The sequence below is a fragment of the Balaenoptera borealis genome, assembly GCF_965194805.1.
Source record: "Balaenoptera borealis genome assembly, chromosome: 2".
Taxonomy (NCBI): domain Eukaryota; kingdom Metazoa; phylum Chordata; class Mammalia; order Artiodactyla; family Balaenopteridae; genus Balaenoptera; species Balaenoptera borealis.
In genome coordinates, this window is record NC_138867.1 from 183094967 (window position 1) to 183122000 (window position 27034).

Here is a 27034-nt window from a genome sequence, read left to right on the forward strand (position 1 = left end):
CTGAGAGGGGGCGGGGAGAAGGGGGCGGTGCCTACTCTGCGGCTGCCGGAGGAGGGGGGACTGCGGGAGAGCGCGTGGCGGGGGGCGGGGGCGCTGCGGCACGGCTTCCCAGCCCGCAGCAGCCCGCGCAGCAGGGGCGGGGGCGCTGACCCTCCACGGCCCGGCCCCTCCCCCCGCTGCGGAGGCTTCTCCCTTAATCCCGACCCGGGGAGGGGGCGGCCGCTCCCCCCCACACCTACCGAGCCGCCGCGCGCGCTCCCCGCCCCCCGCCCCGCCTGGAGCCCCTGCGGGACCCCCAGGGAACCCCTGCCCCCCAGGTCTGTCACCCTCAGTGTCCGAGTCTCTGTCTGTGTCCCCATCTGTCCCGTCTCCCCGCTGTGCGTGTTTGTGTCTGTGTATCCGGGACACCTGCACTCAGGGGCAGGGGTGGCTGCTGCGATGGCCTGGGGGAGGGGTCCGGGGGGGTCGGCGTGTGGCTCAGTCCGAGGTCTGAAATGTCTTTCTACGATTGTCACTCTGTGTGCGTGTCTGAGTGACACCCTGCTGGCTGTGAGTCTGTGTATGTGACAGCGTGGAGGCTGTGGGTGTCTGGGTGACACCCCGAAGGCTGTGAGCATGTGGGTCCCCGTGTGTCTGTCTGGGTGACACCGCAGGATGTGAGTGTGAGTCTGTGTTCGTGGCATCCTGCAGGAGGTGTGCGTCCAAGAACCGCATCGGCTGTGAGCGTGGGCCCCGGTATATCTGGGTGACACCCGCAGACTGTGTGTGTCTGTAACACGCCGCAGGCGCGTCGGTGTGCGTTCTGTGTCGGTGTCGGAGTCGAGGAGGCCCGGGCCGCGAGTGTCCCCAGCTGTCTGCGTGTGTGTGTATCTGTGTGTGTGTGTGCGTGTGTGTGTGTGTATGTGAGCGCGCGCGCGCCGTGAAGGTGGATCCGCTCCCTCCGCAGCGAGCCCGACCCGGGCCCCACGACCCGCCGCCGCGGCCGTTCGCCTGGCCTCCCCTCGCGCGGGCCGGGCCGGGGATGGAGCCGCGGCCGGAGCCGCCGTAGCCGGGGCCGGGGCGCGGAGCGGCCTGAGGCGCGGGCGGCGCGCGGGACCGGGGGGAGGGCGGGCCGAGGGGAGGGTCCTGGGCTGGGGGGGCGGGAACGGCGCGCCCCCTCCCTCGCGCGCTCGCTCCCTCCCCCGCGCGCCCTCCCTCGCCGCCTCCTCCCGCCGCCTCCGGCCCCCCCTCGCCGGGGACCGAGCGCGCTCGCTCCGGCGCCGGCCTCGCCTCCTCGCAGCAGCGCCATGGTACGTCGCCGCCCCCACTTTCGTTTTCGCCCGGGGAGTTTTTGGGGTGGTGAGTGGGCTCCGGGCGAAAGTTGAGAGGTCTGGGGGGGCAGGGGGCGGGGGCCGCCCGGGGGAGGGGCTCGATGCGGGGACCCCCCACACAACCGCCGCCCCGGGACCCCCGCCCGCCAGTCCAACCCCCCCCGCGGCTGGGGGCGGAGCTGGCGCGCGGGGCGCAGCGGGGGACCCCAAGTGGGGGGGGGCCCCTCGCGGGCACCATGGAGTTGGAGGGGAGGGCGGGGCTCCCGGGAGAGGGTCCCCCCCCAGGCCAGGCCTCCGCCCCCTCCCTGGCCCGGCGGGAGAAGGTAGGCGGGAGGGCGCGGCTCCGGGCGCAAGACCCCCAAGCGCGCAGCCGGCTGGGAAGCCGGGCCCAGGGAGGGGGCGCCTGACGGGGCCGTGCGGGGTGGGGGTCGCGGCGGCCCTCGCGGGTTGCCCCGGCCCGGGCGAGCGCGGCGCGCCAGCTAGCGGAAAATGGCCGCTGCGGAGAGGGGCGGAGAGCGCGCAGCGGCCGCCGCCGGGCGCCTTGAACTTGGAGCCGGGCGGGCGGCCGCTCTCGGCGCCGCGCAGGGGCAGCCACCCGGCCGGCCCTAGCGCCGCCTGAGCCCCGCCCCCCGGCCGACCCCAGCCCCGCCGCGGTCCCAGCCGGGAGGGGTCACCGGGTCTAGGCCGGGCGCGCCCCAGGCCCGCAAGCGCCGGTAGCTGCACTTGAGGGTTCCGGTGTCCGGTCCGCTGGCGCAGTGGCATCTTCACTCGAGGGGTGCGTTTGGGGGCCCCTGTGCTCTCAAACGAGTCAGCACGGGAATCCGGGGGTGCATTCGCGGGTCTGTGCAGCTAGGTGGTCCCATGCCTGTCCGTGGGTCCGTGGGTCCCCGGGCGTGGGGTCCTCTCCTTTATGTATCTGTGTGTCTGCACATCCACGTGGCTGTGTGTGTGTTGTGTTGAGTGTTGTTAAAGCATTGTGCGGCTATGGGACAGTGTGTGTGTGTGTGTTAGGGTAACTGGGCAACTGTGCCACGGGTCCCCGTGGGGCGGTGTTGTGAAGCTGTGTGGCTGAGTTGGATGTCCCGGGGGACGTGATGTCCCTGGATGACCATGGGGGTGTCCACGTATGAGTGTGTGGAGGTTAGGGGGTTGCCAGTGAGTGGGGAACTGTGTCGCGTGGCTGCGTCTCAGGGGACAGTTGGGTGTCGCTGTGTGCGTTTGACTGGCGCTGAGTGACTATTCCTGGGGATGGGTCTACACTCTCCCCCCCACCCCCACCCCCACCCCCCCCCGCCCAGTTCCTTTTTTCCTGTAACCCGGGCTGCCGGATGGGGAACGGGTGCTTCCTCCACCTCGCCAAAAGCTCTGTCCCCTCCTCTCACTCCCTACCCCGTCCGCTCCAATTACCCCTGCCTCGGGGTCCCCTATCTGCATGTCCCCAGGTGGTCCCAGCTTGAGGTTCGGGCGCGAGGTGGCGCCGGGACGCGATCACTCGGCGGCGATGTCTCCCGCCAGGGGCTGCGCGTGCGCGTGGCCCAGAGGGGGCGGGGCGGCGGGGGGGTCCCCCCTCCCCCCCAGAGGAGGTCTCGAGGGATGGGTGGTTACCGAAGCGCGTGGGTTAAGTCTGGACCAGGGGGGTGGCAAAGGAGACCCCCTCGCCCGGATGGGCAGGGAGACGCGCCCCCAGCCCTACCTCCCAGCGCTTGCCCGGGACCAGGCCAGACCGGGCGGGCACACAGGGTTGTTTTCTCCCCTCCAGGGGAATCCCCTTCGCGCCCCCATCCCCACCCCAGGGCGCTTTATATAATTTTCTAAATATAAAAGCCCCAAGGCCAGGTGGGAGTCTCTGCTTTCAACTTTCAACCTGCATTCCCTTTTGGGGGGCTGTTTGGGAAGAGGAGAAAAGGGGTCCCGCGTTGACACAGGGATGCATCCATACGCAACACTCAGGGATCCCAGCTCAGGTAAGATCACCCATCCTCACGCCCCTCCGTTCCCCGTGCTCACCCTGCCCTACACCCACTGCCGGTGCTCAGACGCAGCGCTCCCCCACCCCACGCCCGGGCACTGCCCTCCACCACACTGGCCTCCATCCCCACCTGTCACCTGGTGCGCAGTCAGCAGCACACGCTCATGACACGCTCTTACAGCTGTCTGTTCACAGCCACACGTGTACAGAATTCTGCCCCCACACAGGTGCACACGCAGCCACACACAGAGGCACGCAGCCACACACAGAGGCACGCAGCCACACACAGAGGCACGCAGACACACACAGGTGCACACGCAGCCACACACAGAGGCACGCAGCCACACACAGAGGCACGCAGCCACACACAGGTGCACACGCAGACACACACAGAGGCACGCAGCCACACACACTCGTAAACAGGCACCTGCGTTTGTGGGAGGGGGAGGAGCCAAGCCCATCGCGCCCTCCCCCCACCTCCACGTCTGAGCCAGGTCCCTGCAGGATCTGGAGAGCAAAGACCCCAGCTGTGGGCGCATTTGGGGGGAGGACAACCATGAGGGGGAGCAGGAATGCGGGTGCTGTGTGTCACCGTGTGTGTGTGTGTGTGTGTATAAATAGTGGGAGGAGTTCTGTCCACGGGCTCGTGCGCTTGTAAGCGTATACTTGTGTTCTGGCGCGTATGTGTTATCGTGGCTGATTGCACATGTGTTGTGCTTGGGCTGTGCATGACCTCGTGTGGGCCTGTGTGTCTCTGTGTGAGTCTGCATGAGTCTGTATGTGTCCCCTCGGGTCTGGGTGTCTGTATCTGCTGGAGTCTGTGTGATGTGTGAGAATCTGTGTGTCTCCGTGTGGTGTGTTTCTGTGTGTCTTTGTGTCTCTTTGTGGCATGTTGTGTGTGTGTGTCTCTGTGTTGTGCCTGTACCAGCCCATATGTCATACCGCATTACTTCTCAAGGCTGAGGACCTTAACATCCCCTTCTGCAGGCTCAATTTCTCATCTGTAAAATGGGAACACACAGGATGCCCCACAAGGTTGCAGGAGGGGTGGCAATGTCAGCCGTGCATCCACAGGTCCTGGCCCCCTGGCTGTGTCCTCTATTCGCTGGGTACGGCCGCTGTGGAGTTCCCTGGTGGTCTCAGGCTTTGATCATCCCTCCCTGAGCTGCTCTCACTTTTGAAAGTGCTGCTGTGAATTCCACTCACATGTTTTAAGTTTGCTTTTTAATAACATGAGCGACTCATGAACATCTAAAGAGGATGCAAAAGTACCCAGAGTAAAAATCAAACCTTCCTCATCACCCCCACCCCGCTGGGACCCCCCACTCCAGAAAAGCCCTATTTCATCCCGCTTTGTCTGAGCAACTCCACATGTAACAGATACACATTCTTATAAAGGATACACATATATTCTTATAAAAGATATATGTATATTCTTTTTTAAAAAATCCCAAATGAGATCTTGAGTCTACTTGCTGAGTCTACAGCAAGGGTTCTTAACTGGGGTGGTTCTGTCCCAGGGGATACTGAGTGATGTCCGGGGACACCTGTGGTTGTCACACTGGGGGGCTCCTGGCATCCAGGGGGTGGGGGCCAGGGATGCTGCTCCACCCCACAGTGCCCAAGACGGCCCCCCCAGCTATGGTCCATAATGCTGAGGGGGGAGGAGCCCTACGCTGCGGCATGCTTTCCCCTGCGCGTTTCTTGGAGGCATCTCCATGTGGGGGTCCCTCGTTCTTTTGTGGAGCTCCATAGTATTCCAGCCTGTGCCCCCGGGTGGCATTGCTGAACTGGTCCCCACAGATGGACACGGTGGCTGGCTCCAAATTGTTGGCATTAGTGTTACAGGGTGACAGTCAACACCCTCATGCGTCCGTATCTGGGACAGTCACAGATACAGTCCGTATCTAGCCTAAGAGTGAGTGATGGGGAGCGTGCATTTTTAAACTAAAATGAGCTAAACTGTGCGCCAAAGTGCCAGGAGCTAAATCATGCAGCCCCTTTCTGGGATGTTATACACACAGGTCCAATCCAGCAATTGCTTTGTTTAGAAAACACTAGGTACGGTCCGAACAGTGGCTGGTTTACCCACAACAACCCAGAGGGGTAGAAACTATTATCGTCCCATTTCACAGAGCGGGAAGCTGAGGCACAGGGAGTTTTAGCTCCTGGATGGAGAAGACATAGACCCAGGCTGCAACCCTGCACTGCAACTGGCCTGCTTTGGACCTACTGTGTACACTGTAGGGACCACTCCTGCTAAACTGGATGATATATATATATATGTAACTCTTCAGTGATGTTTGTGAACTGGTATCTGCCACCACGAATATATTAACACAGTCTTCCCACATGTTATCTTAAGGATTCCCATCCGCCCAGACTTCCAAAATGCGAGATGCGTCTATTGTTGCCATTTTACAGATGTGGAAACTGAGGTCCAGAGAGAGAGAGAAAGAGAGAGTGTCTGTGGTCTCTCCAAACTGTGCCTTCCAGAGTAACCTAAACTGCCTTGGGAAGGCTGCCCGTGGGGTGGGCGTGGTGGGCAGTCTGGGGGTCACTGCCACCTGGGAGAATGCTCCAAAGCCAATTTGAACTTGGAAATGTCTGTGAATTGGGGATTCTGTCCTCCAGATGTTCATGGCATTTTATTAAATAATAAAATATTGCTTTATGTTACGTCGGCATTTGGATTCCTAGACACCTGCCCTTCCCTTTCTTTCTGGGGTTTAAATGCCCCCCATGGCTGCACAGTGGATTTTTTAAAAAAACCATCTGTGAAGTGCTATTTGAATGACCGTCACCCACGTGCAGGGGGAGCCGGCAGGACGGAGGGCATATGTGTCCTGTGTGAATCCTGCTCACTTCTGGTCCAGCTCCAGGGCCCCAGGTCAGTAGCATCCGTTCCTGGGGCGTCGGTTTCCTCCCCTGTAACACGGGAGAATAACAGAGCTGTTGGCGTCTCCCATGCCTCTGGGCATGGGGCAGCTGCCTGAAGTTGGCGAGAGGTTATCATTTGTACTCGGGACACACGGGGCAAAATGGCCAAGCTTTCTAAGAATGTCTCTGTGCATATTTGACGGAAGGTCAAGGCGCTGCTAAGTGCCAGTATTCTTATGCTGATCAACCCCATGGGGTGGGCACTGTTCCTCCACTTCACAGGGGAGGACACCAATGGGGGAGCATCCTGGTCTGCTAGGTGGCGGAGGCCTCTGAGAGAGCCTGGGAGGATTCTCGGAGTGAACTGGGGGAGGGGTGAGGCTAGGTCATCAGCAGCAGGTCTGTGCCCATCTATTCCAGAGGGAGAACAACCGAGCTTGCAGAGTGTGGGCCCTGGGGCCAGGTAGCCGGGCTCCAAGCCACTCCGCATGCCTCAGTTTCTGGATCCGTGAAATGGGCACACTGCGGGGGTCAGTAGGAATTACCAGACACCCGGGAAGAGGCTGCGAGGTTTTATCTGGCCAGCCTGAGGTACTGCCTGGACATCTTCCTCCTGGGGTACGGGGGCGACATATGGGGGAGGCCGAAGCCCACCAACTCCCAGTTCCCCTTTGATGCTGGCTGAGGAGGAGAGAGCAGATTTCTGGAGGCTCCCCTGTTGGTTGAGGCCCTTCTGGCCACGGAAGGGCAGTTGTAGCCAAGCTCCTCTGCCTAGGAACTGCAGCCCCTGTCTGGCTCTCGGGAGGAGCAGGGGGAGAGGATGCCGTGGGACCCCTTCTCCCGCCAAGCACCCCGGGTTGTACATCTTTAAGGGGAAAGAGGCGCGCTCGCGCCGGGCCTCTGCACACGTCACTTCTTCGTTCTTTCCCAACCCCCCCACCCCCACCCCGCTCCTTTCTCCAACTTCCCGGCCCGCTCGGGGCGGGTTGGGGGGGGTCTTCAGAATCCACCTATGGCCCCCAAATGTCCTGCAGCAGCCCACCCCCTGCCCACTAGACTCAGGCTGGCGGTCCAGGGGGACCCGCTGTGGTCGGGGTGTGCATGGGCCCGTGGGTCCCCGTCCGGTGGCCCTGCCCAGGGCGGCTGGAAATTCGTAATAATAAGCAACGATGGGGGTTCAGGAGGCATGGAGAGGGGGAGCGGCTTTCGTTCCTCGCTCGCGCTCTTTTTTCCCTCGTTTGTTTGAAAGTTGGATGTTGAGAAGTGGGAGGTTCGGGGTGGGAGGGGAGAGAAATTGGGGGAGGGAGAGAGGAGGTTGCCAGAGGGAGGAGAGACAGAGACACAGAGAGAGACAGAGACAGAGGAGGAGGTGGGGGGGGGACAGGAAAGGAGGAGAGAGAGACAGAGAGAGGGAGAGAGAGAGGGAGTCGGGCGCAGGAGGGAGGGAGAGCGCGGGAGGGAGGAGGGAGGGAGACCGAGGGAGGAGGCGGCGAGGAGCGCGCCGGCCGCGGCCGCGGGGGGGGGGGGTTTGGAAAAATGACTCAGTAAGTTCAGCGCGCCCGCTCCGGCCGGCCCTGCGCCTCCCGCCGCGCCCGGGATGTATTCGTCCCCGCTCTGCCTGACCCAGGTACGCCCCCCGCCCGGCCCCCGGCCCGCGCCCCACCGCGCCCTGGCCCCGCGTCCCCCGCAGCCCGGCCCCGGAGTTTGGAAGCCCGAGGAGGCGGGACGAAAAAGGCGCGCGTCCCTCCCGCCGCCGCGGCCGGGATGCCCCCGCCGCCGGCCGGGGTCCGGTGGGGGGTTGGGCTGGGCCGGGGACACCTCCCCCCAGCCCGGGACCCTCACCGGGGACTCCCGCCCCGCCCCCCGCGACCTCTCCCCCTGGCTCGCCCTACAGCCTCGCCCTCCCCGGACGCAGAACGCGCTCCCCCACCCCAGCCAGGAAGGTCGGGGGGCGCCCGGGAGAAGGCCAAAGGTGGGGCTCTGCGCGAACCCCCGGCCTGGACCCAGGCCTGCTCCTAGGAGGAATCGAGGGAGTCCTGGTTGGACCCTGGACGCCCGGGGACTCTTGAGACGAGGACCCCTCTGATGCGTTCCCCGGACCACCCCCCAAGCTTGTGCGCCGCCACCCCGGCCCTGGGCAGCCTTTTCCCCCATTATTGGCCCACGTGTGCGCGGAGGGGGAGGGGGCCCGCAAAGTTGGAGGCGCCAGCAGTGGGGGGAGGGGTGCCCCGACGTCCCGGCTCGGTCTCCCTCTCCCCCCCCTCCCCCCGTCCCTCAACCCCATCCCCATATTTTCGCCGCATCGATTGTGAGTTATTGAGCCGCCGCCGCCGGGAGGAGCCGGGAGGCCTGGCGTTCTGGGGTCTGGCCTGGGCACTGCGGCGCTGCGGACGCCCTCGCCAGCCCGGCACCTGCCCCTGCCCCCGCCCGCTGCCTCTCACCCCTGGCCGAGCTCCCAGACTGCCCGGGGCTCGGCCCTTGTGCAATGACCCAGGGGATGTGTGGGAAGGGGGCGGCTGCCCCTGTCCCGGGTCGCCCCTGGGGGACCCCTTCCCTCCCCCAGCTCCACGGCAGGGAGGGGGGGCACCCTCCCAGGTCTACTGGTTCCACCCTCCAGCTCTGCCCCCACCCCGGGTCCTTGTGTGTACTTAGGCCATTGGGGTCCCGGCCTCAGTTTCCCCTGAAGTGACACGGAGCTAAGGCAGGTTCCAGAGAGGGGCAGTGTGGCCTCCAAGCTGTAAAGTGCGGGGCACAGGGAGGTGGGAGTCAAGCGGGTGGCTGAGTGTCCTGCGGACCACTGTGCAGAGAGCACGTGGATGCCAGTCTCCAATGGGGGTCCCCCCTTTCCTGATCCTAGGGTGCCCCTCACTCACGGCAGGCTCCCTCTCACCCGCCCCCTCCAGCTCCTCCAGTTTCTGGCTCCCCAGGGGGGAATGTGAGGGCCGGTGCTTAGGGGGTCTCAGGGCCTGTCCTACCCATCATCCCCGGGGTGACCTTGGGCACGTCCCTGCCCCTCTCCAGACCTTCCTTCCCCTCCAGAGCAGCTTTGGGGGTCCCCCGACGCAGTCATCACTGGCCCCCCTCTGCCTCTTGTCGCCCGAAGCTCCCCAAGAACCACGAGGGTCCTAGTCAGGGTTGCCGGGTGACCTTGGACCTCCCAGTCTCTGGGCTCAGGGGGTGGCCTGGGTGGCCCCGGGGTGCCCTCGCCTCCTCCACCCTTTCCTCGCGCTTGCTCCCAGAGCCGCCCAAGGGGGCTGAGCCCAGGGAGGCTATTCCAGGCGAGGAGGTTGGACGGCAGCCTATTGTCACTGGGCCCTGGAATTCCCCCGTCAGGACTCCTCGGGAGACAGGCCCCCGTCCACGTTGCCCAGAGTGGGTGGCAGTGAGAACCAGAGCTGGTGTTGTGCTCCCCGGGCCTGGCTTTCCCTGGGGCGCAGGGCAAGGATCAGCCAGGCGGGCTCTTGGTGGAAACATGACAATAAAAATACCTGAGGTTGCTGTGTGCGAGGGACAGGGCGACCAGGAGACAGAGACAGGCAGAGAGGACCAGGGAGCTCCCAGGCTCGGATGGGGATGGGGTGGCCCAAGCGCAGGGGGCTCCCCCTCCTCTGCTTTTTCTCCCATGGGTGCCCCCACCCTGGAGGGGAACCCAGGTCCCCCTCCCAGGACCCCCTCAGTGTAATCCTCGCAGCTGCTTGCAGGCCCAGCCTGGTCTGGGGTCTCCAGCTGGGGAGCCCGGAAGGACCAGACTACCCATGCAGGACCCCCACTCCTGGCGACCTCATCGCGCCCTACCCATTCCTCTCTGTCTGTGTCTCTCCCTCTCCCTGTCTCGCTCCCTTTCCATCTCTGTCTCTCCCTGTCTCCCCCCTTGACTAATTTTACAACCTGAGCCCATCCTAAAATAGCTCCCTTTTAGCCGATCCGACCCGGATCCTGAGCCGAGACCGGCTCGGGGCTCGGGGCTCGGGGCGTGTGAAGTGGCGGGGGGGGCTGCTCCCGTGCCAGCCTACCCTGTGCCCCCGGGGTCCTGCCCACCGAGGGGGTGGCAGCCGCGGCCCGGGTGGCCCTGGAGGATTCTGGGAGCCCCGTCCCTGTTTCAGTGGTGACTCAAGTGCTTTTCACTTTTACTCTGAAGAGGAACTGTGGAGCAGCCGTTACTTCCATAAATCCTGCCGGCGGGAAGGCCGGCCTCCCCGCGCTTGCCCCGCTCTGGGCCTCCCTCCCACCCGCCTCCACCGCCACGTTAGTTATTCCGGGTTTGGGGCCAAATCCCTCTTGGCTGCAGTGCCCAGGATTCCCCGGGGCCGCAGGCTGGGCCTGGGCTGCAGCCACGGCAGTGCGGCCGCCAGGGCCCCCTTCCTCATTCATTCATTCTTTCCTTCATTCCTTCACCTCGTTGCCTTGCTGGGCAGCACTCTTTTTACCCCATTTCTCCAGTGGGGAGACTGAGGCTGGGGGAGGGTCCCCGACTTTGGCTTGATCGAATATAATAGATCTTCATTAAGCACCTCCTATGGGCCAGGTGTCTGTTGCGGGTTTGGGGGGGAAGGCACGAGGGGCCAGCCTGGTGTGGGTTCTGGGAGGCTCTGCTGGGATTGAGGGTCCCCCAGCACCTCAGGGCTGGGACAGGGGCCAAGACCAGAGAGGGCTAGGGCCTGCCCGGGGTGGCACAGCATGGCTGGTGGGGCTGGGGATTCGGGGCCACTGCCCACCTGGCTGTTTAGCCAGGCCTGGGCAGTTGGGTGCTCCCTGTGCCCCCCCCACCCGTGGTCTGATGGCCTCTCACTGGCTCCTGTACGCACAAGCTCGCCCCACGTCTCTCTCCCTCTTTCTGTCTCTCTCCGTGTCTGTGTCTCTCCCCCATCTTTTCTCTGCGGCGGAGGTGCCTCGGCGCGTCAGGGTCGGGCGCCTTGTAAATCACGACGCTGGGATTCTGGCCGAGTCAGCGTTCTCTCCCTCCCTCTCTCCCTCTCTCTCTCTCTCCCTCTCTCCCTCTCTCTCTCTCTCCCTCTCTCCCTCTCTCTCTCTCTCTCTCTCTCCCTCCCTCCCTCCCTCCCTCCCTCCCTCCAATATCTCTCTTCTTTCTCTCTCTCTCTCCAATGTCTCTTTCTCTGCCTGAACCTCCTACCTCCCTCACACCAAATGGATGGGACACGCCGAATGTCCTGGGACCTCCTGCCCCACGAAAGCACGTGTTCACAGTGACCTGCACGCGCGTGCACTGCCTCCTCACCTGGGTGTGTGTAGACCCTCGGCACGTAGTGCCTGCAGCCCACGCTCCCACACGTGTGAGCATGCAGACGTGCACACGTGCGTGCCCTGAAGGGTCACCGAGCAGAGACCTAGGGCGGCCTTGGATCTGCATGCAGATCTCGCCCAGGTGGCTGTGTGTCTCTGGGCAGGTGACCTAGCCCTTCTTCAGATGTTTCACCCTTAGCACAGGGCCTGGTATACAGTAGGTGCCAAATAAGCTTGGCTGTGATTGTGGTTGTCTCTAATGTAATAACTGTATTAAACATCCCATAGGCATTTTCCAACTTACCCTCCTTTCCTTCTGTCGCTATCTGCTCAGCTTGGGCCGGGTGACAGGGACAGTGGTGACTCCCCCAAACCTTGAGCCCTGAACCCCCAGCCAGGGTTTTTCTCTTGGTCTTTCCTCCCCGCTCGCCCAGCCCTGTCCAGGGTCTCCCTGAGTTTGGCCAGACCCACGTGGGTACCAGCATCCTTTGTCCGTCGGGGTGTGTGCATAGGTAACAGGCAAAGGATGAGATTGCTCCTTTGCTGATCTGGATGCTGAGGACGCAGCAGTGGATGAAACAGATCAAAGCCATGCCCTCGAGGGGCTACAGTGTAGGTGAGGGGCTGTCAGGACCGTGCTGCCGCTTTGGCACGTGACCCAGGGCTGAGCAGGGAAGCGGGCCACACGGGATTCAGAGAGAGCAGGTGGGGTGCAGAACGGGCGTTGCTGGGAAGTCCCGAGGATGGGGCCAGACCCTGTACTCAGGGAGCTGGCAAGTGGGGCCAGGGAGTCAGGAGGCACCCAGGTCCAAGTCCCAGCTTGGCTCCTTCCTGGCTGCGTGACTTTGGGCCGGTGGCTTCAGTGCTCAGTGCCTCAGTCTCTCCCTCTGGGCAATGGGCACAACAATTGTTCCCATTTCGTAGAGTTGACAGTTCAGTACATGCTCCGCCTCGCTCCCTGTCTGTCTCCCCCACACCGTGGCCTTCTGGCTCAGCCCCCAGCATCCACCCAGGACACCACAGCACGGAGAGGGAAGTCAGGAGGCCCAGGGCTCAGACTCGCTCGTCACTTTGGCGGGGACTTTCTACTCCCTGGACTTAGTTTACCCAAAGTCTTCCCAGGGGTCCTTACCTTCCTGCCCTCACCACCTCCACTTTCCCTATTGTTCACTCAGCTCCAGCCTCACTGGCCTCCTCACTGTTCTCCCCAAACATCAGGCATGGTCCTGCCTCAGGACCTTTGCATGTACTGTGTTCTCCACCTGCAAAGCTCCTACCATGGAGTGTCATCTTGTGGGTCTTTGTTCAAGTGTCCTCTCCTATGAGAGACCCTCGCTGACCCCCCCTAGCTAAAAAAAAACAACCCCCGGCCCCCTCCTCAAACTCCTTTAAATTTCTCCAGAGCATTTTGTTCAACCTGGTATTTTATTCCATGTTTATTAGCTTGTTTAATATCCATCCCTGCCCATGTCAGGATCTGGGTGAGGGCCGAGCCGAGGACACTGCTGGGTCTCCAGCATCATGCATGGAACTGACACAAAGTACATACTCAGTTAATGTTTGTTGAACAACCAAATGAATCTCTCCCTCATTGGATAAGAGCTGTTCATGAGCTATGATGCTCTGAGCTTGAGGGGAGGAACCACTCTAGGTTAGGAACACTTACTCTGGCACCAGATAGGCCTGCGTTCGAATATGAGCTCTGCTGTTTGACACTTAACCTGGAGGAGGGGACATTGGAACCAGGGCTTTGAAGGGTGCATAGGGGTTTGGGATAAAAGCTTAGGGATGGATAAGAGATTCTCAGTAATGTTTGTTGAATCACTGAGTGAATGAAGGAGAGAGAATCCTTCGTGGAAAACTTTTGGTTTGGGAATTGGAGTTTCACGTCCTGGTTTGCTGCCCTGGACTGTCAGGATGGGAGGGCTACAGGGAGGCCCAGAATGGGGCACAATCCAGTGCGCAGTTGACCAGTCCATAGCGCCCAGCAGGGGCTTGAACCCAGGTGTCTACCTCCCAGCTGCTGCTGTCCTCTTTGGCCAGGAAGTCCCAGCAGGGAGAGCAGGAAAGGCTGCCTGAAGGAAAGAACACTGAAGACAGGGTTTTGAGGGATGTGTAGGAGTTCAGGAGGATTCTTGGCATCTAACTTGCCTTGGCCAAGTGAGGTTTCTGGGAAAGGCCTAGTCTTGCTGCCTCCCCTCACCTTGCAGCTCTGATTACCAGGGCAATGAATAAGCCCCCCCACCAACCCCCAAAAGGGTGCAATGTCCTTTTCTGCCCTTTGTACAGAATGAGAAACAGGCCCAAGGTGGAACAGTGATTTGTTCCTGGATCATACAGAAGGTGAAAATGGAGGCTGTTGTCACCCAAGCTCATTCCCTCAACAAGTCTGCCTGGCAGCGAGTGCCTCAGCCCTGGGCCTCAGGGTTGGGGGAGAGCAACTGAGCTGGACTCAGAGACCCCAAGTTGTGTGGTCCAGGCTGGGTCTGGGAGAACCCTGAGGAGAGCAGGAAAGGCTGCCTGAAGGAAGGAACACTGGAGAGAGGGCCTTGAGGGATGTCTAGGAGTTCAGGAGGATTCTTGGCATCTAGCTTGCCTTGGCTGTCTCCCTTGCCCTGTCAGCCAGTGAGGGCATTGGGAAGTGCCTGGGGAAGAGGCCTTGGTTGTCACAGGTCTTATGGGACAAAGAGAGTGACAGGCCTGCCTCTCACCTGGGTTGACCTCCCCAAGAGGATGTGGGAGGCTAGGGCAGCAGGTCCATGACCCAGTTACAGGCTGTTTGTCTTCCTCCAGGACCAGCTGGGGTCACCAGTGACGTGGGCTCCCGCCCCTGCCCGCCTCCCTGGCATCTTTCCCCAGAGAAGGCCCGGGGAGGAGGGGGTAGGGATAAGGCAGAGGCACGGGGGCTTGGAGAGGGGAGGAGCCAGAAGAGGAGAGGAGCTCCGAAAAGGGGGAGGGGGCTCAGAGACAAAGGGATTCAAGGGGAGGAAGAGTCTGGGCCCAAAACAATCGTAACAACAACATCAATAATAATAATAGCGCAATGCAAGCTTTTGAGAGCCGGGCAGATAATGGGGTTCACATGCTAGGAAGAGATGGCACCCCGTTCAAGAAGGCCTGCTGGCTGACACTCCAGCTGCCCCTTCCCAGCTACCTCTTATTACCGCCCCAATAAGCTCCAGGCCTCGGGTGGCAGCCACAGCCATCGCCCAGGCCTCCTGCCACCCTGGCGTCCCCTCCACAGGGGACAGTGTCCTGCGCCTCCATCGATTTCCCACCCCAGCTTCTCTGGCAAGACGACCTGGGCTCTGCTCCCGGCTCTGCTGACCGGCTGTGTGACCCTGGGCGAATCGCTCCCCACCCCTGGGGCTGGCATGTCAAGTGACATGGTGACACAGAAAAAGCACCTCTGAGGTTGGATAGGACCTGACAGGGGACCGGCCCCCTCTATCCTCCCTCCGCCTCAGCAGGTCAGCTGGGGCGGGGACGGGATGGGGGAGCGGCTGAAAAGGGCCCCGAGGTCCGGTCCCCACCACAGCTGTTACGGTGACTCACACGTTGGGTGCCGTTGGCATGGGGGAGCTGGGCTGGCACAAACGGAGCCCCGTTCCGCCCCACCCCGCGAGGGCAGGAGGCTATTTTCAGAGCCTCAGTAATAGGGGAGATCTGAGGTCATCCCCCAGCCCCAGCACCTCATGGCCAGAGGTGGCCCAGGGGAAATGGAGCTCAGGGTAGGGAGGGGCGCTGGGTGGGCGGTACCGTGGGCATCCAGGCCTGGAGGTGGGAGCAAGCCTGGCCACATCCATTTAGAAAAACCAATGCGTGGCCCAGAGCAGCGGTTTCCCTGTCTCCCCGAGAGACCCTGGCCTCACAGAGAGCAGACTGCTCTGAGAAAGGGGCCAATGGGGTCCTGGGTTCTTGTTCTTACGCCGACTCTGAGACCCTCCAGGACCTTGGCCAGGTCTCTGCCCCTCTCTGAGCTTAGTTTCTCCATCACACAAGGCGTAGTGGAGCCTCGGGCCTTTTCCTGCCCCTGGGAGATTGTAAGCAACTGGAATAATCTTTACAGCGACAACAATGTCAATAACAATAATAATAATAATAATAGCATAACGCAGGCTTTTGAGAGCTGGGCGGATAATGAGATTCACATGCTAGGAAAAGACATCACTCCCATTCAAGAAGCCCAGCACAGGCCCCAGGCAAGAGCGGGGAGGGGGGACCAAAGTTTCTCTTCTCTGTCTTCCTTTCTCCTTGAATTTCTCATCCCTTGAGGCTGAGAAACCAGGTCCTGGATGTTATGCAGACTCAGTTTCACTTGCTGAAAAATGGCGAGAATGAGACAGCCCCCTCCCACCCCTGTAGAAGGGGATGGGGGCCTCCCATGGCCCCACGTTCTTCTCTGAGGGGCCCGATGGGGGCTGCCGTTGTTTTCGTGGGGACGTCAGATGGGTGTGTGTTCCTGTCTCAGCTCTGCCCCTCATGGTTGGGTCCCCTCTTGGGGTCTGTTTCTTCATCCATAAAATGGGTGTTGTGGCCACCCAGCAGCACCACTCAGGCAGAGGGAGGGGGATGTTGAAGTCACAGCTCTGGCCAGGTCGCTGAGCCTCCCAGGCCTCGGTTTTTCCATCTGTGGAATAGGTCTGTGGGGGACAGGGTAGGGTGAACTGGCCCCCAGGGGACTCTCTCTCTCCAGCTCTAAACCTCCATGGCTGAGCTCCCCTTTCTCTGGTGCATTCTGCTGTCTTGCCTCCTTGGGCCTCAGCTTTCCCCGCCCCTGTAATGGGTCTATGCAGGAACCACCCCCTCTATGCAGGAACTGCCTCCCCACCCTTCCATCAGCCCCTGACATCCAGGTGGCCCATCTTGGCCTGTGGACCTCAGCCAGTCCTGTCTGTACATCTGGGCTATAGGAATGACGTCTTGTCCTCAGTTTTTTCATCACTGCCAAGAGCCAGTTGAGGCAGCCCTTGGACCCCTGTCTGGTGTCAGCTTCCTCTGCTGAGCAGTAGGTCTGACAGACAAGCCCCAAGTGACCCTCTGAGCCTGGTTGCTCCTGGAATCGTGAGCATCCAGTGTGTGCTCAGCCCTGCTCTGGACATTTGAGCTCACACTCTAGTTCAGTGGTTTGCAAACTACAGTCACAGGGCCCAGTGCCCACCGTCTGTCTTTATAAATAAAGTTTTATTGGAACACTGCCATGCCCATCCCTTACAGCTCCTCTGTGGCCAGTCTTGCACTACAGTGCAGAGTGGAGCAGTTGAAACAGACACAAAAATACTCACTATCCGGTTCTTTATGGTACTTTTAAAGTTTGCTGACCCCAGTTCTAGAAGGCAGAGAATGGATCCGTGCCACCAGCATTCCACCATCCTCAGTTTTCCCCATCTGTACAAAGGGTCCCCATCAGCCTCCACCTGGGACCACCAGCTTGTCCTGCCTGTACATTGGGGTTCAAGACAGTCCTCCATGAACGACTGCCTTGGCCTGTGCCTCCCACGTGGTCCAAGCCTCAGTTTCCCCATCTGGGCAATGGGTTCTCAAACGACCCAGTGAGCCTCTGCTGGGTCCCCACTGGCCTCCACTTTTTTTCCCAGGACATGGAGGGATCTGCAGCAGCCCCTTGCACACCTCTGCCTGGCCCTCCTTCTAGCGGGTCTGCCTGGGGCCCCTGCAGCCTCATTCTTACGGGCGGGGCAGTGGGTCCACGGGCCCCAGCGCCTCCTGACCTCTGGTCTCTCCCGCCCCACAGGATGAGTTCCACCCGTTCATCGAGGCGCTGTTGCCTCACGTCCGCGCCTTCGCCTACACCTGGTTCAACCTGCAGGCGCGGAAGCGCAAGTACTTCAAGAAGCACGAAAAGCGGATGTCGAAGGACGAGGAGCGCGCGGTGAAGGACGAGCTGCTGGGCGAGAAGGCCGAGGTCAAGCAGAAATGGGCGTCGCGGCTGCTGGCCAAGCTGCGCAAGGACATCCGGCCCGAGTGCCGCGAGGACTTCGTGCTGGCCATCACCGGCAAGAAGGCGCCGGGCTGCGTGCTCTCCAACCCCGACCAGAAGGGCAAGATGCGCCGCATCGACTGCCTGCGCCAGGCTGACAAGGTGTGGCGGCTGGACCTGGTCATGGTCATCCTCTTCAAAGGCATCCCGCTGGAGAGCACCGACGGCGAGCGCCTGGTTAAGGCGGCGCAGTGTGGCCACCCGGTGCTCTGCGTGCAGCCGCACCACATCGGCGTGGCGGTCAAGGAGCTCGACCTCTACCTGGCCTACTTCGTGCGCGAGCGAGGTGAGGCGGGGCTTGCGCGTGCATGTGGATCTGGCGAGGCCGAAAGGGGGTGCGTTGGAAGGTCGTCGAGGGGGGGATGCGGGCCCACGTGCGAGCGGTCTACCCGAGGCAGGGAGGTGGGCGCATGCAAAGGTAGGAGCCAGGAGGCTGGCCTTAAAGTCCGAGGGCGGGGACAGGTGCAGGGGGAGGATGTGAGCCCTGTGAAGGGCCAAGGGGACGAGGTCCGGTTCAGGGAGAGTCTGGGGTGGGGGGCAGGTGCGTCCTGGGGCTCTGAAGGTAGAGGCAGGCCCTGACCTTGGGGGGTCAGGGGTCCAAGGGGAGTGGCAGGTCTCAGGAGGTGAGACCCTGTCCCAGGAGGTCTGTTGGCAACAGGGGTGAGGATAGGCCAGTGACGGATGCACGGGGGACAATCTTATCCCTCCTGGGAAAGCTGGAGGAGAGCTGGGGTTGCACTTTGTGACTGATGGTTGATTGACTCTCGGACTTCCCCCAGAGACCCGACAGGTCCCATATTTCGGCCGAGTGGGAAGCTGGGGCGCTGTGTGACTTTGGCTAGGTCAGCAGTCTCTCTGGTCTCCAGTGGCCCCCACCAGCCAGCTGGGTGTTTGCTGGCTCTGTGGTCAGATGGCCCACATGGAGACTAGCAGGGTTTGCGGGGATGGGGAAATCCACGGCAGCTTCCCAGAGGAGGGGCCTCCACGGAGCTGAGCTCTGCAGAACGACTGGGCAGTGATGAGTGTGGGGGTATCCCAGGAGGTCAGCCGCCTGGACAGAGATGTGGAGGCTGAAGGTCGGCAGGTCTTGGTGGCCAAGGGCAGGCCCTGGCTGGGAGGGCGGTGGGGTCTGTTGCCCCGTTGTTCCTGGTGGTGTGGCCAGTGGAGCTGTCAAATGGAGGGTATCAGCATCCTTACGTGGATTGGGCCTGGGGAGACTCGCCGAGATCGTGTGTGTGTGTGTGTGTGTGTGTGTGTGTGTGTGTGTGTGTGTGTGTAGCGCGTTGGACTCTGGCCTGCCACGTGGCGGGTGGCAGCTGTGACTGTCTTCATGCGGATGGAATCAGGTGTGCCCGGAGACCCTAACAGGCACATGTCCCATGCCCCACCGTGCCCACCCAGGCTGGTACACACGTGGGTGTGAACCCGCACACACCCGGGGCTGCCTGAGCGTGTCAGGTGGGTGCACTCGGGTTGCAAACCCAGCCCCAAGCCCCCGTAGACCCCACAGGAGCCCATGTGATCACAACCAGAAATGATGGAGGAAGGCTGGGGGAGGGGTGGTGAGAAGAGAGGGAACTCCGGGGCTGGACCGCCCAGATTCCGAACGCAGCCCTGCCAGGTGGTGTGCTGGCTGTGTGACTTTGCCTGAGTCCCCGTCCTGTGCCTCAGTTTCCTCCTCTGTACAGTGGGGGTAACAACCATGCCAACTCTTAGCGATGCTGTGAGGATTCCATGAGGTCTCCTGGTCTCCACTGTGTGTGGGAGGGAGAGCTGGGGCAGAGTTTCCCAGTCTTGACCTTGATTCCTTGACCTTGACCCCATCTGCCCCTCCCCCGCCCCCACCAATTAGCACTAAACGCAGGGGGGCCAGAGGCAGAGGGGTAGACAAGGTGACTGTTTGCTGCGGGCGGGATTGGGGGTGTGGGCAGGGGCAGCCTTGGGGGCTGCAGTGCCCATTACCATGCAGGTCCTGGTCTCTCTCACCACATCCATCCTCCTCCTCCGCGCTGAGCTGATAAAATTTTGAAGCGAGTTTTCTGCCAGCGTCAGCACAATCTCCGGGCGCCTCCCCTCCCCCAGCGGTCCCCTCCCCCCTCAGCTCAGCAGGCAGGCCAGGCCTCCGGGCCTCCCCAGACACCTTCGCGTCCGACTGCCATGACTTTGCTGGCCGGTCTGGTCAGCATCCTCACGTGGGGGCCGGGGAAGGTCAAGGCTGCTGCGCCCGCCCGTGCAGGCTCCATCATCCCAGGGGACCACTGCTGCTCAGACAGGCCCCAGCTGACCCAGCTTCAGCTGGCTGGGAGTGAGGGTCGGGCGTGAGGGCCGGGCCAGGAACCCACGCCCAGCTCAGCCGCCTGCCTAACGGCTGGGTGATCCTAAACAAGTCACTTAGGCTGGGTGATCCTAAACAAGTCACTTAATCTCTCTGTGCCTGCTTTCTTTGTTTTTAAAATGGGGCACTCAAACATAGCTGTCCGGTAGGAATGTTGTGTTCTCATGGTAAGCGTTCAACAAATAACCCCCATGCGGTCGTGAACACAGGTGCCAGGCACAGGGCTAGGGCTTTGTGGACCGTTGTTATCAACGTTATCGTCCTCATTAGGATTATGATTTCCCGCCTCCATGCCTTTGCCCATGCTGTTCCCTCTGCCTGGAATGCCTTTCCCGTCTGGAAGACTCCTACTTGTGCTTCAAAACCCCAACTCCCAGCTCCACTTTCTCTCCGTCAGGCATTTTTTCTGAGGACTTAGCAATTCTTTTCCATTCTCATGGCAACCCTGCAAGGCAGGGATCATTGTACCCATTTTACAGATGAGGAAACCAAAACCCAAAGAAGATAACTGCCCGGTGCAAGGTCACACAGCTAGGAAAGGGCAGAGTTAGGGTTTGGACATGGGCAGGTTCTGTTGCTGACACCCCTGCTAGCCTTCTACGCTCGGTGGCGGAAGGGGATGGAAGTCAATCACAGTGTAGGATGTGGGTATCCAGTCAACGTGGCTTGGCCACCTCCGGGCTGAGTCTGTGTTCTAGGCTCCTACCAGCTAGGGCCTCATCCGGGGTTCCCAGGCTGAGGCTGGCCCCCAGAACCCCCCTGCTGAGCTTCAGCTCCCCAACTTCCACCGCAGGACCCCCGTCTTCATCTGGGCTAGAGTTATGTCTCTCTTCTCAGCCAGGTAGTCATCTGACCTCAGAGACAACTGGTCACCTCCCTCCTCTCACCTTGTGGGTCCCAGGGCTGCAGGGGGTCCAGGCCAAGGCCAGAGTGCTGTGCCCACTCAAATCAGCCCTGCTAGGAGGCCATGGGATTGATGGGGAGTGGGGGAAATGGGCCTCGGTTGGCTTCTGGGGGCGGGTGTCACAGGGTGGGTGGTGGGACAGGCACCCGCCATTCGGCTGAAAGGAGGTACCACCTCTAGCGTCAGAAGCGGGGCCTTGGAGCCGACAAAATGACAGTGAGAGAGAGAGACAGAGAGACCCAGAGACATGGGGAGACACAGAGAGACCCACAGACGCATCATACACTCGACCCTTCCCTGTCCCAAGACAAGGGGACGAAGTCCAGCTCCCCACACGGCCTCTGTCCGTATCTCTCCCAGGGGGTGTCAGGCGGACTGCTGGAACCGCACCCCAAAGGGGAATCCCAGGCCTCCATCCTCGGGTTTATTTTGGAGGAGAGAAGGGTGGGGACGAGCCATGAGGAGGTCCCTTTAGCGCTGGGGCTGCCAGGCTGATCAGAGCCCAGGGCACCGCCTGGGGCCAAATTTGGCTTCTCCAGGCATCCATCTGGCACCGTTGTGGACACAGGGGCCTGATTCCAGGGGTGGACTCCGTGTGTGCCCTGGAGGTGGGCTAGAGGGCAGCTGGGGGGCCATGATGAGGGGGAGACATGAGCTCCACCTTGGGACATTGGAGCTGCCCACTCAATGCGTGCACTTTAGGGGGAGGGATGTGTGCAGTTAAGCAGGGCATGGGCAACCTGACAATTCTCAGTTAAATTAATAAAAACCTAATGACAGGGAAGGGTGTGGAGAGGGATGGCGGGGCAGGCACTCTGGCCAGGGAAGGCCTGAAAGAAGTGAGGGAGCTGCAGAGGGATTTGAGTGAGAGTGTGTGGGGCATTGGGGGGGGCACAGTCAGTGCAAAGGCCCTGGGGCTGCAATGGCCCCGAGCACAGGTGCTAGAGGGGGAGGTGAGGCCCTGTGCCTGGCGATGGGGAGGCCGGGAGTGGGTGAGCCGGCTCTCCTCTCTCCTGCCTCCCATTTGAGAAGGAGTCTGGAGAAAGCAGGGCCCAGAGAGGGAAGCCGCCTGCCCAGCCCCGAAGCCCAGCCAGGCCTCCCCGCCCCCTCTGGCGGCCAGAGAAACCTGAGGCGCGGGCGGGCACCGTGCCAGGGCGGGAGGGGGAGGGGCTGCCAGGCCCGCCCGCTCCGGCAGCTGCCAGCCCGCCCCGAGCCCCGCCAGCCCAGATGGTGCCCATCTGCTGACGCTGCCGTGGGCTGGCCTCCCGTTCCCGCCTCCTGTTCCCGCCTTGTTCGGTGCCAACCTCCCGGAAGGGCGCTGTGGGCAGGGGCTGGCTTGGGAAGCTCGCAGCTGCTAGAGGAGCTGCCCAGGGTGCCCAGGGAGGGGTCAGGAGGAACTGGGGGCAGGGGTCCCCATCGCCTCCTGGATGGACCTGGGAAACAATAATAACAACAGAGATAATAGTAACAGCAAACACATATCGTGTGCCCGGTGCTGAGCCCATCCTACATCTGGTTTCATTCTCTCCACCACTCTGGGAAGGAGGGACTATTACCTTCTCCCCTGTTTCTGATAAGGAAGCAGTCCCAGAGATGGTCAGCCACTTGCCCAAGGTCACACAGCTCCTAAGAGATAGGGCGAAATTAGAACCCACAGATCCTGACTCCTTGAAACCATTAAAGGAAAAAACCTAAAAACCGCTTCTGAGGTTATCAGATGGAACCCACACCTTCCTAGTTGTACAGATCATGAAAAGAGCTGGCCCAGAATACACAGTGAACAAATGAATGAATATCGGTGAACGTTCCCGAAGTGCCTACCGTGCCCAAGCCTGGGGGCTGGGGTCTCCATAAAGCACACCCTGGGCTCGGATGGCAGGAGAAAGGGCCTGGAGCAAGGGGGCCTGGATCAGTCTCAGCTCTGCTCCTGGCTTGCTGTGTGACTTAGGGCAGAGCCCTGCCCTCTCTGGTCTGGGGTTGGAGGAGAGCTGAGGCCAGGAAGGTAGGGCCTTGTGGGGCCACAGAGAGTAACAAGCCAGACCCTGACTAAGGGTGCTGCCGTCTCCTCCAACCCCTGTTAATCTTCATCCCAACACTGGCCCTGTGCTGGGGAGACAGAGGGCGGATGTGGACCGGAGCGCGTGTGAGGGCACCGGTTGGCTTGTGTAATGGATACAGTTTGTGTCCACACGTGCTCCAGGCTGTGTGAGGTGCAATCCCCTCTCTGCGCCTTAGTTTTCCCATCTGGAAAGTGGAGAAAATAAGAACTATGTCCACTGCATTGATGATTGGAGTGATCCCCGGACAGCATACAGGAGGCCCTGGATAAACGCTCAGTCCCTTCCCGGATCCTCTTCCCAGCCCCAGGTGGCAAAGGGGAAGAACCTCAGTGCATCTAGTGAACCAGCAGGGGCACCTGTGACCCAGGATGGGCCCCCACTGGAAGCCGCCTCTCCAGGTGTCTGGGTGGCGGAGGGGTGAGGGGCTCTTGGCAGCCTGGACTCCCCCGGGGCTGAGCAGCCAGGTGGACCAGCCGTCTGTCTGTGCAGAGGCGGTGGCTACCCGGGGGTGAGGTCCAGACACCAGCTGACGATGTATTTATAGCGGCAGCAGGAGGCCTCTGGGCTCCTGGTTAGTGGTGCTGAGGGAGCCGCTAACCCAGCAGGTGGGAGCCCAGTGTCCGGAAGAGGTAGGGGCACGATCTGTAGCCAGATGGCCCAGGTTCAAATCCCGCTGCTCGTGAGCTGTGTGACCTTGGGCAGGTGACGTCACTGCTCTGGGCCTCAGTTTCCTTCCCTCTGAAATGGGCATGATACAGATGGTGCCTGCTTCACCGGGCTGGGTAGGGTTAAATGAGTTAATGCATGAAGAGTGCTAGGACAGGGCCTGGCACACAGTAAATGCTCACACATGATTTGGTGCCTTAAAAAGGAAGGCTATTCTGACACCTGCTACACCATGGATGGACCCGGAGAACATGATGCTCAGTGAGAGAAGCCAGACACAAAGGGACAAATACGGTTTAATTCCACTCACAGGAGGTCCCTAGAGAGTCACATCCACAGAGACAGGAAGTAGATGGTGGGGGCCAGGGGCTGGGGGAGGGGCTGGGGAGTCAGTGTTTCATGGGAACAGAGTTTCAGTTTGGGAAGATGAGAAAGTTCTGGAGATTGATGGTGGGGATGGTCGCTGGACAGTGTGAATGTACTTAATGCCACGGAAGTGCACACTTAAAAATGGTTAAAATGGTAAAGTTTATGCTACTGATATTTTACCACAATTTAAAAAATTATTTGTTGTTGATAATAATAATTTGTAAATCAACTAGACTTCAATTTAAAAATTCAAAAAAACCGATAATAATAATGAATAATAGTACATCGTCTATTATACTGCAATGATAAATAATAAAAATAAAATCAGTGATGGTAATATAATCCTAGTTATTATTATCACCGCCTTTATTATCATCATCATTCCTTTGTTTCTAGCCCCAGCTCTGCCCTCTGGCCAGCTGGGCAACCTTAGGCAAGTTAGTGCCCATCTCTGTGCTTCTGTTTCTTCATCTGCAAATTGAGCATAGGGAGTGTCCAGCGATTGGAGTTCAGATCGTATCTATGAGAAAGGAACCTCTTAGCACAATGAGTGCTCAGAAATATTTGGAGTTCTTTCCTGAGTAGCCTGAGTAGGTCCTCCCTCCCCCATGGACACCCCTGCGTGGGCGCCCAGCTTGCACGCCTGCACCTGCCAAGGCAGGGCCGCAGAGGATCCTGAGGACCCGAGAGGTGCGGAGCCCTCAGAAAACGGGAGGCAGCTCGATGCACCTGTGGCGGCCACCCCGGCGTGGCGGGGCTGCAGTTGCCACCCTGGCCCTGTGCCCAGCGAGCCCAGGGGAGGCTGAGGGCAGCTAGGGACATCTCTGGGCACCCCCCCTTCCGCAGACAGCTGCCAGGCCGGCCCCTCTCCCTCCAGCTGGGCGTGGGCAGGAAGTCGCAGATGGTCAGAGTCGGTGAGGGACAAGGGAGGGGGCACGTGGGAACACTGGATGTCTTGTCCAGATCAGGAAACTGAGGCCCAGAGAGGGGCGGGGCATTGCCCAGGGCGGCCCAGTAAGGGCCCTTCCTCTGGTCCATTCTGTCCCATCTTCTGTCCCAGGCTGACTTGGATGGGTGCCAGGATGGGAGACCCTGGTACTTCACGGTAAATGGCTTGCAAATGGGAAAGGGTTTTCAAGGCCCAGGGCGGGGTGGAGGGGGGCTGTGGCTGGTGGTGCTCTAGATTGCCAGAGCTGAGGTCTGCTCTAGATCCTCCAAGGGACAAGTTCTGGAATTTCCAAGGCCTGAGTTCTAGACGCTTCAGAGCTGGGATCTTTACCATCTGACAATTCTAGAATTCTCCCGGGTGGGTTCAGAGCAGCACAATTCAGTAGAAATACAACTCGAGCCATACAGGTAATTTTTCTGGTATCCACACTTAAAAGTATAAACCTACAGGGGAAATTAATTTTAACAGCCTATTCTGTTTAACCCAGGACATCCAAAATATTGTCATTTCGACACATAATCAATATGAAAAATTTATTGAGATGTTTCACCTTCTTTTTTGTCCTAAGTCTTTGAGATTCACTGTGTGTTTCAGACTGGCCACATTTCAGGCGCTCAACGCCACACGTGGCCAGTGGATGCCGTGTCAGCACTAGAGCATCTGCGTTCCAGAGAATTCCAAGGCAGATCTCAAATCTCCCAAGTTGGGTTCTTGAGAATGTGAGGACCGATTCTAAAACTCCCAAATCAATCATCAATTATCCAATCAAGTATTGGTTTCGTCAATATCCAAGAAGCCCTTAAGTGTATTCGTGACCATGGACGACAGTTTCCAGAATTCCACTCGTTGGGTTTTCACACGGCCAAGGACAAGCTCTAGAATGTTCTCGAGCTGGGTTCTAGAACATCCAGGGCAGGTTCTAGAATTCTCTGAGGCAGGGATCCAGAAAGTTCAGGTCAGAGTCGAGTAAGCCTGTCCTCAGACCCCGGGTGACTGAGCAGAACATTACAGAAAAGATGCCTGCAGAGGGAGAAGGAGGTCAATTTTCATTTTTTTGAGGCTTTTTGCAGACTGGCTGAGTCAGGGGCTGCGTGCTTGGGGGCAGCAAGGTGGATGGGGGCCCTGTTGTGGGAAAAGGTTTGGGAGCAGTTTGTGAGGATACATGACTATGAGAACCTGGGACTAGGGGGGCCCAGGAATAAGAATCAGGACTTTGTTTAATCCCCAGTAAACGTCTGTTATTTATTAGATGTTTGGACATGGAACCCTGTGTGTGTTTCCAGAGGCGCTTGTGGGGCTGTTGTGGGGAGGGAGCGCTTAGTAGGTCCTCGCTGGAAGGCAGCGGCTGTAGTTGGGGATTGTGACATTTGGCAGGAGGCAGGGGTTGTCTGTCTGTGTTTGGGGTGTTGGGGTGCATTTATGGGGGAACTGCAGGCATATTGAGGGCTTAACTAAATTAAATTCTCAGTAAATGTCAGGAATTGTTAGTACCATTTCGTTTCACCTTAATTCCACAAAGGTAGAGATTATCATGAACCGCATTTATCACATGGGAAAATTGAGACCCAGAGAGGTTAAGACACCAACCTGAGGTCACACAGCTAAAAGGTAGCATCTGGATTCAAACCCAGGTCTGAGGGCAGATCTGAGGGCCTACAACGGTCCCCTGGGAAGGGGCTGTTTGGGGTGTGTCAGGGACCTCCCCCAGAATGTCCCAGGACCCCTCCTTTGGGCCTAGAGGATTTTGGTGCTGGTGAGTGGATGCCAGGTTCAGCTGGATCAAGGAGCACCTTTGGGGGCTGCAGCCTGGCCGGGGCCCGGTGAGGGGGGTGGCTAGCCTCAAACCCTCGCATGGGGAAACCAGGAAGATGAGAGATGCAGCCAAGGTCACGTGTTCCCTTTCAGTCTCTGTCTCTGGATCTCTTTTTCCGTCTCTTTGTCTCTCTCAGTCCCTGTCTCTGCCCAGCCCCAGTCTCTCCTGGTCTAGGCCAGTCTCCTCCCCTCACCGCCTCCGGGCAGCCTGTGGGCTGCCCGGAGGCGGCAACAGCAGCTGAATGGGCCCCTTGTTCCTGACCACACCCTCCCCTTAGGGTCACCCCGGGACAAGCTCTGGCAGCCTGCTGTCTTAAAGAGCCAGCGCCCAGAGAGAGGGGAAAAGAGGGGGCCGCTTCGCTCTCAAGCCCCACCCCCCAGCCTCCCAAGGATGGAGGAACTGAAGTGCATACATGCGGGGGAGCACCGCACCTGGACATCCCAGCCCCACGTGATCAGACGGTGGCCCTGGGGCTGTGTGTGCATGGTGGGGCTTGGGTTTCATCTGGCACAAATTCCTTCTCCTGTCTTGGCCGCCGTT

At 60.1% G+C, this 27034-nt stretch overlaps 1 protein-coding gene across 5 annotated transcripts in view; it reads left to right on the top strand.

Annotated features, from left to right (window-relative positions):
* Positions 1 to 1131: 1131 nt before the first annotated feature.
* The window catches only part of NFIC (nuclear factor I C), a 66653-nt gene continuing 40750 nt past the window's right edge, over positions 1132 to 27034 (top strand). For 4 of the 5 annotated variants that reach the window (XM_082380098.1, XM_082380097.1, XM_082380099.1 and 1 more), the window contains exons 1-2: positions 7628 to 7786; positions 17153 to 17684. In XM_082380098.1, coding sequence (XP_082236224.1) covers positions 7757 to 7786; positions 17153 to 17684 — 562 coding nt within the window. In that variant the 5' untranslated portion in view covers positions 7628 to 7756. Of the gene's footprint in view, positions 1290 to 7627; positions 7787 to 17152; positions 17685 to 27034 lie in introns of those variants that run through there. The other variant, XM_082380100.1, reaches the window with a different exon arrangement.